The following is a 12900-nucleotide window of genomic DNA, read 5'->3' as shown; positions in this document are numbered from 1 at the left end:
GGAAGGAAGGGAGGGAGGGAGGGAGGGAGGGAGGGGAGGAGGGAGGGAGGGAGGAAGGAAAGAAGACCAAGCTCATTGATGCAGAGAACACATCGGTGGTTGCCAGAGGTGAGGGTTGGGAAGTGGGCAAAATGGGAGAATGGGGTCAAAAGATATAAAAAGTTATAAAATAAAGAAGTCATGGGGATATAATGTACAGCATGGTGACTACATTTAATAATACTGTATTGTATGGTTGAAAGTTGCTAAGAGAGCAGATCTGAAAAGTTCTCATCACAGGAAAAGAAATCCTGTAACTATGTGTGGTGACAGATGTCAACAAGACTTACTGTGGTGATCACTTCGCAACACATACAAATAACGAATCATTATGTTGTACACCTAGAGCTAACATAATGTTGTATGTCAACTATACCTCAATAATAAAAAGAAATCGCTTTTAGGGACATCTCTACAATGGAGATACAAACTGAGTACAGTTTCTGGAAGAATGGCACTAAGCATTTACTGAGTGATCCTTATGTGCCATCGGCTGTGAAAACCATGAAATCCTCACAAGGCGGGGGGCAGGTATTATTATACCTCCTTTAAGCCCATATATTATTATAAATATTATTCCTATTTTACAGATAAGAAGACTGAGGCAGAAAAAGGATAAATGACATGTCCAAGGCCCCAGAGCTAGCATTCAACCCCAGCAGTCTGGCTATGAGCCCACACGAACTACCAGGCAATACTTCTGAAGACATGTCACTAAGAAAGGAAAACATCTGGGAGTCAAAATAAGAGTTATGAGCTAAAGAGTGCCCAGAGAACCTTGCTAAATAGGACTGTTTGCAGGGAGGGGAGAGGACACCAGCCGGGGCAGGTCCACACACAGGGGCGGCCCCAGTGAACATCCAGATGGAAATCCAAACCCCGAGAGGGGCTTCTTGCTGTCTGCTCGTGCTCCATCCCCAGAAGAGGCCAGACGTCTGCACAGCAGTGGAGGGCGCTGCTCCCTCCTCCGTCTGTCTCTCCCCGACTCCCGAGAAGCTGTGGTTCTTTCTCTTTGCAGGGTCACAGGCCTCGTGGCGTGTGTTCACCGTTGGTCCTCTCCTGACTAGATGCCAGGAAAGGCCTGGTCACATCTAGGAACCCACAAGCTGCCTGCCACAGTTACAGGTGGGAGAATTCGTTCCCTTCCTGAGTCGAGTGTGTCGACAGGGTCTTTGGGGCACCCCCCCACCCCGTGGTTGTCATCTGGTTCTACGTTCCTGGCCCACCTCAACTTACCAGGCCTTTCCTCCCTTTCTCTCGCATTCCTTAACGTCATTCTGGATCTGGCCTTCAGGAGAACCATTACTGACAGTGAAGGTGTTGGCTGATGAGACTATCCTCTCAAGGTGCCAGTATGTTGAAAAGACAGTGCTAAGAAGGTTTATACCTGGGAGACTGCTTAACATATATATTGGATGGATGGATGGATGGAAGGGTGGATGGATGGATGGATGGATAGAAGGATGGAAGAATGGATGATGGATGGATGGGTGGATGGATGGATGGATGGATGGATGGATGGATGGAAGGATGGATGGATGGATGGATGGATGGATGGATGGATGGATGGATGGATGGAAGGGCGGATGGATGGATGGATGGAAGGATGGATGGATGGATGGATGGATGGATGGATGGAAGGATGGATGGATGGATGGACAAATGGATGGACAGATGGATGGGGCCTTCCCGTAAAAGCCTTGGCTCTTTTCAGAGTATGGCCAGCCTCACTGCTGAGATTTTTGGCAGCACAGGAGAGGCAACAGGCTTCAGTTAACTGCTGGGGTTATAAGAACAAAGACTCTCCAGTGAACCTGGGGCCACAGCGTTCTGGATCCCCCCGGGGCTGGAATGGGAAGGAGCAGCCCTTGGACCAGCCAAGCAGCCCACTGCTCATGGGCCAGGGTCTCATCTCTACATATGTGCTCTGTTCTCCTTTAAACCCAGACTTGAGGCTGCTGCTTTTCCTCTCCTTTATTTACCTTTTCTCTCCTGTAGCTTCTGCCTCTTCAGAGTTTGCATTTCCCCATGAGCTAGGCACCCCGGCCCCTCAAAGCTCTGTTTCTTGCTTTTGCCCCACCTGACCATTCAGCCGCAGTCCCAGGGCTACTTGATTTTCTTCTCTATATTCCCAAATTCAAATAAATGTCTCTCTTAGACCAACATGCCTAAGCCCCCCAGGGACAAACCTGGTGTTCCAACACCACAAAGCCAGGTTTACTGACCCACACAGAACTCACCAGATGCGGGGGGAGATTGGGTGATTAAGAGAATGTTTAGGGGGCATTTAAATGGACAGTGGTTTGCGAGACTCATGGCAAAGCCACGCTAAGTGTGAAGGGCTCAAATGAGGTCTGGGCTGCAGAGTGAACCCCGGTTTTCCGTCCTTGGAGACACAGCCAGGACAGCTGTGGCCTGCTGTGTCCAGAAAGCCCTTATCCGCAGCTCTGCCCTTGGGCTATAAACAAGGGTTCCCCCCTTGCATCAAAGTGACTTAGACCCTCCAGGCAAGAGGGGGCCCTTTCATTCATACTGATAGAATTTCAAACACTGAAATTTCTGATCATCTATGATTTCAGAAGACAAGGTTTCTCAGTGAATAGGGGTGTCTGGCTGGCTCCGTCAGTGGAGCCTGCGACTCCTGATCTCAGGGTTTTGAGTTCGAGCCCCACCTTGGGTGTAGAGATTGCTTTAAAAAAATAAAATCTTTAAAAAAAAGAAAGAAAGAAAACACAGTATACACTCAAAGAAGAGAGCTATGACCTTTTACAGATAGCACATCCTTGGGAGAAATACAGTTTCCTGTTAGCTCTTCAGCGTGCTCTATTCATATCCGTTATTCCAGCATATGTAGCCAGACAGACTGGTACAGTCTCAGTCCAAGAAGGAGAATCAGATTGACCTGGCCTGTCTTTGCAGGCTGGGGCCCAGCTCAGACACTGGGCATCCTTGGGTTGGCTGCCCTCAGCCCCAGTGCCCTGAGCTGAAAGAGAGCCATGGGCTCCCCACCTCACAGGGACCATGGGCACCCCGAAGTTCAGTGTGCCTGGCACAGGGCGAGCAAATCCCACACAGGCAAGGGGGGACTCCAGCTCCCAAGCTGAGGAAGGTCCCTCAGGGTCAGCCTGGCCCGGGTACAAGCCTCAGGCAGCCTCCACCAGCTGCTCCCGCTTCCTTCACCTCTTCAAGCGGAACGCCATGTCTTAGGGCAGAGCATAAACTGCTACAACAAAAAGCTCTAAAAACACGAGAGCTTAAACCAGAGAGGTTTCTCGTTTCTCAGGTAATAGTCCAGAAGCAGACAGGTGATCCGAATGGGCAGCTCTGCCCTCCTCAGCACACGGTTGCCATTTGCAGATCCAAATGGTGCCTGTGCTTCTTGCCAAGGCCCCAGCCAACAGGAAGGGGAGAAGCCGAGAGCGCGCACTCAGTCCTTTCAAGAGCATGGCTGGGGAACAAGACCCATCATTTCAGCTCACATCTTGGGGGCGGAACTTGGTTTCCTGCAAGGGAGGCTGGGAAATGTTCTTGGCTTGGTGGCCACAGGCCCAGGTGAACCTCTCTTCCTGTGGGAAAGGGAAGAGCAGAAACAGAGTCACCAAGCCCAACACTGGGGGACGTGGTCTTCATTAGCTGAGCCTCGCCCACTCCCAAACACTTCCTTTCCCCTTTGTCCCGTCCTGGCCTTCTAAAGGAATCAGGGGTTTGAACACTCGAGCCTCCCTGCACCCAGGCAAATGGGGATCCTGGCAGGGGTCTCGCTGGTGACGAGGATGAGGGATTGCTTCATCAGATCCCCCCTGCAGTGTCCTTCATCACCCAGCTTCCGTGCCCGCCTGTGTCATTTGTCACTGAATTTCAGTTGCCTGCCCACGCCCGCGTCCCTCCAAAGGGTCTTGGTAGGCCAAGGAGGCGTCGCCCCGGGTCCCCCGGGAGCACTGGACCGTCCTGAGGCCAGCTGCTGCCTCCGGGGCTTTTCCCGGCCTCCTCCAAACAGCTCGTTCTCTTCTCCCTCCCACGGGGCCAAGGTGAGGGGTCAGCTGGGAGCAGAGGCGCTGATGTCATGCTGCCCTTTGCACCCCGCCCCCTCACTGCCCGCCTGTGTGGGCGGCTCTCTGGGCTCAGTGACCAGTGACCGGCCAGGCTGAGGGGGGCCACTCTCGTCAGTGTCCAGGGCAAGCAGCGGAAGGCTGGCAGGGCAAGCTCAAGGTCACACATCCCCACCCAACTCAGATGCCGTTCTCCACAGCGAGTGCCGCCCCCGCCAGCCTTGTGGACACTCAGGCGCTGGTTCCCAAGCCCAGGCAGATGCCACAGCCCTGAGGGGATGGACAAGGTTCTGACTTGTGTCGGGCCCAGAGGAAGTGGAACCAGTGGAGCAATGGACCACCCCCCCCCACACACACACACACAATTATTGTAGACACACCCCTCCACACCAGCACTTGCTCTCAAGTTGCCATGGAGGAACACCCCAGAGACACAAATTCAGACTGAGGTACTAGTGACTTCATGGGCGGAGAGGCAGGTGGCAGAGGGGCAAAGGGCACAGACCTAAAGCCAAGTTAACGGAGTTTAAATCTAAAGTCTGCCCCTTACTAGCTATGGGGCCTTGAGCAAATTACTTAAGCCCTCTGAGCCTCAGTTCCTGCATTTATAAAATAGGACTAATAATGATACCTACTTGACAGGGGTCATGGAGACGATTGAAAGAGATGCTACATTAAAAGTGCTTAGAACAGGGCGCCTGGGTGGCTCAGTCAGTTAAGTGTCCAACTCTTGATTTCAGCTCAGGTCTTGATCTCAGGGTTGTGGGATCAAGCCCTGGGTCAGGCTCCACGCTCAGCACAGAATCTGCTTAAGATTCTCTCTCCCCTTCTCCCTCTGCCCCTCCCCCTGCTCACACTCTAAATTAGTAAATAAATAAAATCTTTTTTTAAAAAAGAGCTTAAAGCAATATATGTAATCTAAAAAGCAAAACAAAGAATAAACAAACAAAAAGCAGAAACAGACCCATAAAGACAGAGAACAATCTGATGGTTGCCAGAGGGGAGGAGTGTGGGGAGGATGGGCCAAAAGGGTGAAGGGGAGAGGGAGATACAGGCTTCCAGTTACAGAGTAACTAAGTCATGGGAACAAAAGATACAGAATAGGGAACACAGTCAATGATATTGTGATAGTGTTATATGGTGACACATGGTAGCTACCCTCGTGGTGAGCAGAGCATAACGAGTAGACTATACTGTACACCTGAAACTAATGTAACACGTGCATCAGCTCTACTGCAATAAAAGGGGAGGGTGCTTAAAACAATGCCTAGCACAAAGCATTCAATAAATGTTGGCTATTGTTACATTTCTGGATTTTACTAAAGGATAAGTACAATAAATGACCCTGTGGAAAGACACCCCAATGCACATGGTGTTACATAAGTAATTGCCATAAAGTCTTGGCCCTTTCTTCTTCACTCTAATTCTTGCCTCCGTAATCCTGGAAGACTTCACTGTCCATGTGGATAAACCGTCCAGTCCCTGGCTTCTTGCCACCTGACCTCTCTCCGCCCCCCTTCTAGCCCCTCCATGTTCATAGTGGGGATATTATCATTCCCTAATTTTCTTCCCCTTGAAAAATCACTAACTCAAGTATCTTATTATCTTCCCAGCTTGTCTATTCTACTACTCTGGCTATAACAGGTCCTCAACATCATGAAAATATCCTGTCCGTCCAGGTAATATTTACCTCTTCCCCTCATCACCTCTTCCTCTCGATCAATGGCTCATCTTGGTCTATGGTTCATGACATCATTATTTTCAGTCAGCATTCTAAACTCCTTTGCCTTCTGTCCTTTTATGCACAAGTCTAGCAAAATCCCAGCACTGGATAACTCTGCCTGCCCTCAGCCAGTGAGCAATGTTAGAGAAAATAAAGACCTAACACTCATACCTGTTAATGCCTTACTATATATCAAGCACTTTTCTAAGTGCTCCTCATATAATCATTCATTCACTTCTTCCAACAATCCTATAAGATACGGATTATGCACAAAATCACAGAGTCTGGGTTTCTCTGGCTCCAAAACCCAAACCCCAATCATTACATCAAATTGCCTCTTACATAAAGTCTCACAGAAAATCAGATTGCTACCAACGTATAAATTCATGGTCACTGACCTCCAGCAGTGCCTCAGCGACACCTGATAATCCTGTCTTTCTCAAGTCAACTCAACCTACTCCTCTCTCCTCCACTATGGATGTTCTAAACTTTCGTTCTTCTCAAATCTCAGCCCTCTCAACAACCACACACTCCAAGCTAATGACCTCCAACATAATGCAGAGAAAAAAAGAAAGCCAGCAAACATGGATGCACTCAACTTCCCAGCACCAAATCCATAAACACCATGCTCTGCCCATCCTCTCCTAGATCCATTCTGTAAGAAGAGGGGCTCATCATTAGCTGACCTCTCATAGATTAGCACATGAATAGTCTTTCCTCTCTAGATTCTGTCTCCCACCTCCTTTTCCTTGGGACCCTATATTGATTATTCAGCTCTCTTTAGCCTTGAAGTTCTCCTCTGCTGAGTCTTTCGTAGTAGCTCTGAACTTAAGTATCTCTCATTAAAAAACAAACCATCTCCATCTGTACTTCCCTCTTCTCTGTCTCTTCCTCACCATGGCCAAATATCTCTAAAACATGGTCTACATTGTCTGCCTTATAGCCAGTTCTTCTGATGCTATAGTCATGCTGAAAAATGGGAGCAGAAGATACAGGCTCTGGATGACCACAAAGAAGAGGTTAACTACCATGGCACTACCACAGAGAGCCTTGTCTTTCTCTGCACTCACTCGATGCGGGTCACAGACCTCAGTAGGACCAGTCCCTTCAAGGTTCCACACCAGAAAAATTCCAAATTGTCAAGGCCCTCAAAAGATCACAAACTACATGATTAGCAGTAGCTTATTTAACCACAATGATGACCATTCTTGATCCAGAGGTGTGGTCACGTAAAGGCTTTCCTCAGTTGCCCAAGGATGGTATCTTTCATTTCTAGATTTGGAAGAGAATGAAGAGGAGGGTGCCACTTTTTAGGTTCAGCAGCCTCTTCACATGAAACAGAAACCTTCAAAAGAAACTAGTAACAGGGTCTTCCTACTACCCATACTTCAGCATGTGGACTGGTTACTTACTGTTGCAGCCTCAAACCCAAGAAAGCATCTGTCATTCACAAACTGAATTTCACCCTCACTACCTATGGGATATTATGTCTCTCTGAAATCTCTCGGGAGCTCAGGTTCCCTTTATAATTCCAGGAGAAGAGATGACAGCTGTTCCCTAAGCACCAGTATAAATTCTCCTGCCAGGTAGGATAAATTCAGCATTGGTGAATCCATCACCAACTAACCAGATTCTACTGTAACCTTCAATAGCATCATAAGCGTGGCCAGATTCCTGTAAGAGTGAAGCAGCTTTCATAAAGTATATCTCAGCCTGGTCTTGGAGAACCCTCTCCTTTTGCCTCCCCCAAGGCCCTGGCTATTACTCTCACCCCACCAAATCTACCCTCTCACATACCTTGCCCTTATCCTTTGCTTTTTAAGCCTCAAGCACATCTCTCTGGAAGTTTTTGGGCCTCCTAATGGGATGAAACATTCCCCCAGGAAATGTCTGGCTTATGCCCTTTATGAAGTCCTCCTGATGGGGGCCAGTTGAAGAGGAGTGTGGTGGACAAGCTGAAGAGATTAAGGATCGGGGCGCCTGGGTGGCTCAGTTGGTTAAGCAACTGCCTTCGGCTCAGGTCATGATCCTGGAGTCCTGGGATCGAGTCCCGCATAGGGCTCCCTGCTCAGCGGGGAGTCTGCTTCTCCCTCTGACCCTCCCCCCTCTCATACTCTATCTCATTCTCTCTCTCTCAAATAAATAAATAAAATCTTAAAAAAAAAAATGAAGAGATTAAGGATCGCCAAAGTGATAGAGACCACTGATGCCCAAGAGAAGGGAAGATGCCAAGAGGCACAAATTCATCTTCAAAGACCAGATTCTGCTGTTTATTTAAATGTAGGTAGCAGTTTATTGGGTGAAACAAAAAGAAATCACTCTTTTAGGCATGACAGGTAACTTTGGAATTCCAGTCTGTCCATCCCAACCCAAAATGGGTATCATGTAGGACTGGGGCTCATCATTAGCTGACCTCTCATACAGATTAGCACATTAATAGTCGTGACTGAAAAGAAAATGTGTGTTGAAAGAAACATGTTAATAGAAAATGTAGAAATAAACCCACAATAATATAGTCAATTAATCTTTGACAAAGCAGGAAAGAATATCCAATGGGAAAAAGATAGGCTCTTCAACAAATGGTGTTGGGAAAACTGGACAGCAACATGCAAAAGAATGAAACTGGACCACTTTTTACACTATACACAAAAATAAACTCAAAATGGATTAAAGATCTAAATGTGAGACCTGAAACCATAAAAATTCTAGAGGAGAACACAGGCAGTAATTTCTCTAACATCAGCTATAGTAACATTTTTCTAGATATGTCTCCTGAGGCAAGTGAAATAAAAGCAAAAATAAACTATTGTGATTACATCAAAATTAAAAGCTTCTGCACAGCAAAGGAACAACCAACAAAACTGAACAACAACTTACTGACTGGGAGAAGATATTTGCAAATGACGTATCCAATAAAGGGCTAGTATCTAAAATATATAAAGAACTTATAAACCTCAACACCCAAAAAACAAATAACCCAATTAAAGAATGGGCAGAAGGGGGCACCTGGGTGGCTCAGTCGTTAAGCGTCTGCCTTCAGCTCAGGTCATGATCCCAGGGTCCTGGGATTGAGCCCCGCATTGGGCTCCCTGCTCCGCAGGAGGCCTGCTTCTCCCTCTCCCACTCCCCCTGCTTGTGTTCCCTCTCTCGCTGTGTCTCTGTCAAATAAATAAATAAAATCTTAAAAAAAAAAAAATGGGGCGCCTGGGTGGCTCAGTCGTTAAGCGTCTGCCTTCAGCTCAGGTCATGATCCCAGAGTCCTGGGATCGAGCCCCGCATCGGGCTCTCTGCTCAGCAGGGAAACTGCTTCTCCCTCTCGCACTCCGCCTGCTTGTGTTCCCTCTCTCACTGTCTCTCTCTGTCAAATAAATAAATAAAATCTTTAAAAAAAAAAAAAAAAAAGAATGGGCAGAAGACATGAATAGGCATTTTTCCAAAGAAGACATACAGATGGCCAACACACATAAAAAGATATTCATCATCACTTATCAGCAAGGAAATGCAAATCAAAACTACAATGAGATATCACCTCACACCTGTCAGAATGGCTAAATTAAAAAATACAAGAAACAAGAGGTGTTGATGAGGTTGTAGAGGAAAAGGAACCCTCGTGCACTGTTGGTGGGAATGCAAATGGGTGCAGCCACTGTGGAAAACAGCTTCGAGGTTCCTCAGAAAGTTAGAAATGGAACTACCTTACGATCCAGCAATTGCACTACAGGGTATTTACCCAAAGGATACAAAAACAGTGATTCAAAGGGGCACATGCACACCTCGGCTTATAGCAGCGTTATTTACAATAACCAAGATATGGAAGCAGCCCAAGTGTCCATTTATAGATGAATGGATAAGGAAGATGTGTATGTGTGTGTATGAATATATTCATCCAATATATATCCAATACATATTGGAATATTATTCAGCCATAAAAAACAATGAAATCTTTTGTCATTTGCAATGACATGGATGGAGCTAAAGAGTATAATGCTAAGCCAGACAAAGACAAATACCATATGATTCCACTCATATGTTGAATAAGAAACAAACAAAACAAAACAATCATAGGGGGAAAACAGAGACAAACCAAGAAATAGACTCTTAATTATAAAGAACAATCTGATAGTTACCAGAGGGGAGGGGAGGGGATAGGGAGATGGATTAAATAGGTGATGGGGATTAAGGAGAGCACTTGTGATGAGCACCAGGTGATGTATGGAAGTGAACCACTGTATTGTACACCTGAAACTAATATAACACTGTATGTTAACTATACATAGGAATTAAAATAAAACTTTAAAAAGAAAGAAACATGTTATGTAATATACTCCTTCAGTTGTGTTTTCCTGTCTTGGAAAAAAAAAAATAGTGGATACAAAATGAGTTGGTGAGTAATCCCTCTCTTATTATTTTTTGGAAGGAATTGAGTAAATCATTTTCTCATATGATTAGAACCATTTGTCCTTGGAGTTTTCTTTAATGAAAAAATTTTTATTATAGACCCAACTTCTTTAAAAGTTGTAAGAATTTTCATCAGTTTTGGTGTGCCTGAGTGGCTCAGTCAGTTGAGCATCCAACTCTTGATTTTGGCTCAGGTCATGGTATCGAGGTCATGGGATCCAGCCCCATGTCAGGCTCCGTGCTCAGTGGGGAATCTGCTTCTCTCCCTCTCCTTCTCCCTCTCTCTCTGCCCCTCTCCCTTGTCCGGCTATCATGCTCTCTCTCTAAAATGGATAAATAAATCTCTAAGAAAAGAATTTGCATCAGTTTTTATTTTTCTAGAAATTTGTTAATTTCATTTAAATTTTCTAATTTATTGGCATAAAGTTGTCCATATCTATTTTTTAAATTCCTTTTAACATTTTAATTGTAAAATAAAATACAGATACAGAAAAATCACACAAATGTATAGTTTAGTGAATTTTGATGAGGTTAACACCTTTGTAACTAACCAATCAAACCATAAATAGAACCCTGGCAGCCACCCCAGAACGCTCAAGGCCTTGTTCCTATCACCACCACTTCCTCCCTCCAAAAGCAACAACCATCCCGAGTTCTGAGAATCATTTCTTCATTTAAGTTTTTATAACCCAAGAATGTATCCTGAAACAATATAATTTAGCCTTGCCCATTTTTTTTTCAAATGGCATGTCTTTTAAGCCCCTTTTATTGCACAAATTGCAACTTCCATCTGTCTTTCCCTCACAATATATCTGTTGATGAACACAGGGCATTTCACCTATAGAGTTTCAATCTGGATTTTGCTGATGGCATAATCATGGTGCAGCTCAACATGTTCTTCTCAGCCCTGTAATTTCCACAAATAGGCAGTTGGATCCAGAGGCTTCATGATTCAAGTTCTATTCCTTTGGTCTATAGGCTGGGTTGTATTCTTTCATCAGGAAGCATGCTTCCCCTCCTTCCCCCCATGGATGGCACATTGCACAGATCCATTAATTCACTGAGGGTTGCAAAATGATACTTTGATTCTATAGTTTCATTTTCATTCATTAACTACAATAATTTTATAAAGGAATGCTTCCCTCATCTACTACTTGGTTATCCAGTGATACAGTTCATATAGGAAAAGACCGGATAACATATTTGATTCTTTCCACTTATTTACTGTTTTGTAAGGTAATGAATTGGTTCCCATCATCTTCTAAGTTTAGATGCCCATCACCTCAATTTTTATATCATTATGAACTCACAAATATAAGTATATATTATGGGCTTCAATCAATTACAATTATTCACTTTGAAATTAAAATTGTACCATTTTTGGAAAGGGAAAACCTCTTCATAGTGGCTAAGTCCTTATGACATGAAAATAGTAGTGGTTAGCTTCCTTTATTCATTTATATGACAAGATGCCCCAGGTTTGTCTTCTACATTTCCCACACCAAAACTGGAATCAATCATTTCACTGAAAATCTGATTAATTTTAGTGGGAATAGTATTTCAAGACCACATCATGTGCTAGGAATTGGTAGTAGCTTGGATATAATGACATCTTTAGTGGAACAGTTAAGAGGAAAAAAAAAAACCACCTAAGAAAATATTCTTTTAAAATAAACTTGAGATGTAATTTATATAAAATACAACCATTTAAAATACATAGTTAGATGAATTTTGACAAATTTATACATTTTTGTAACCATCACCCCAGAATCAAGATATAAAACATTTTCATGGCCTGAAAATGCTCTTTCAGTAAATCTACACTTTCAGTAAGTCTACCTTCACCACCAGAAGCAACCACTACTCTAATTTCCATTAGCTAGCCCTGGATACTGTGTTCTATACTGAACTTGATAGTATTTTGTCTGTTTGACCTATCAGCTACCAACCCCTAAAATGGTGGAGTTTTCCATTTCTTCTTGTAGTTCTGCCAATCCTTCATGTTTTTCATTTACTATGTGCTCACAAGTTTACTATTTGTATTTATTATTTGTCATTATGTGGTGAATGTTAGATTTCACCTGGTGTATTTTTTTGTAAATTTTTCTTTCAGCCTTTCTGAGAGGCTTGTTTTAGGGATATCTCTCACACACAGCAGATGTATGGATTTTAACATGGAGTTTGACAGTTTCTTTTTACTAGGTGTTTTGGTTTGTTTACATGTACTATTAATATTTGGATTTATTTCCAGCATATTATGCTTTGTGCTTTCTATTTCCCCCCTTCCTTCCCTGCCTTCTTTTAGATTTTCCCTCTCTCCTTTTCCTTGTATGTATATTACACACATGTATTTATTCTTTCTAAAAGGCCTTTGAAGTTTCAGCAAAAATGTTTAACTCAAGGTCCAACAGTGACCAATCTTCACTCCACTGTCAAACAACTCAAGGCCCTTAAAATGTTCTGAGTACCGCTGCCCTATGTATATGCTATTTTTCATCAGTAGTTTAGCTTTATTGTTTATGGGGGTTTTTTAAATACATTTATTAAGAAATTTCAAATACCACGCAATTCATCCTTTTATAGTATGTAATTCAGGGATTTTAGTATATTCACAATATGTACAATCATCACTACCGTCATTTATAGAACATTTTCACCACCTCCAAAAGAAACTCCACATCCTGTAGTTAT

At 44.1% G+C, this 12900-nt stretch overlaps 1 protein-coding gene across 2 annotated transcripts in view; it reads right to left on the bottom strand.

Annotated features, from left to right (window-relative positions):
* TRIM33 (tripartite motif containing 33) overlaps nucleotides 1-12900 on the bottom strand; it is a 145366-nt gene continuing 132466 nt past the window's right edge. The window contains exon 21 of one of the 2 annotated variants that reach the window (XR_010410780.1): nucleotides 1-3605. Coding sequence is in view for 1 of the 2 variants with exons in the window: in XM_064588594.1 (XP_064444664.1) it covers nucleotides 3510-3605 (96 nt within the window). In the remaining variant the exon portion in view is untranslated. The remainder of the gene's footprint in view (nucleotides 3606-12900) is intronic. The other variant, XM_064588594.1, reaches the window with a different exon arrangement.

The sequence above is a fragment of the Mirounga angustirostris genome, unplaced genomic scaffold (genome assembly GCF_029215605.1).
Source record: "Mirounga angustirostris isolate CCGP_5_RB_7025 unplaced genomic scaffold, mMirAng1.0.hap1 SCAF_4, whole genome shotgun sequence".
Classification (NCBI taxonomy): domain Eukaryota; kingdom Metazoa; phylum Chordata; class Mammalia; order Carnivora; family Phocidae; genus Mirounga; species Mirounga angustirostris.
Note: the sequence above shows the minus strand (reverse complement) of the source record. Positions and strands in the feature narration are given on the sequence as shown.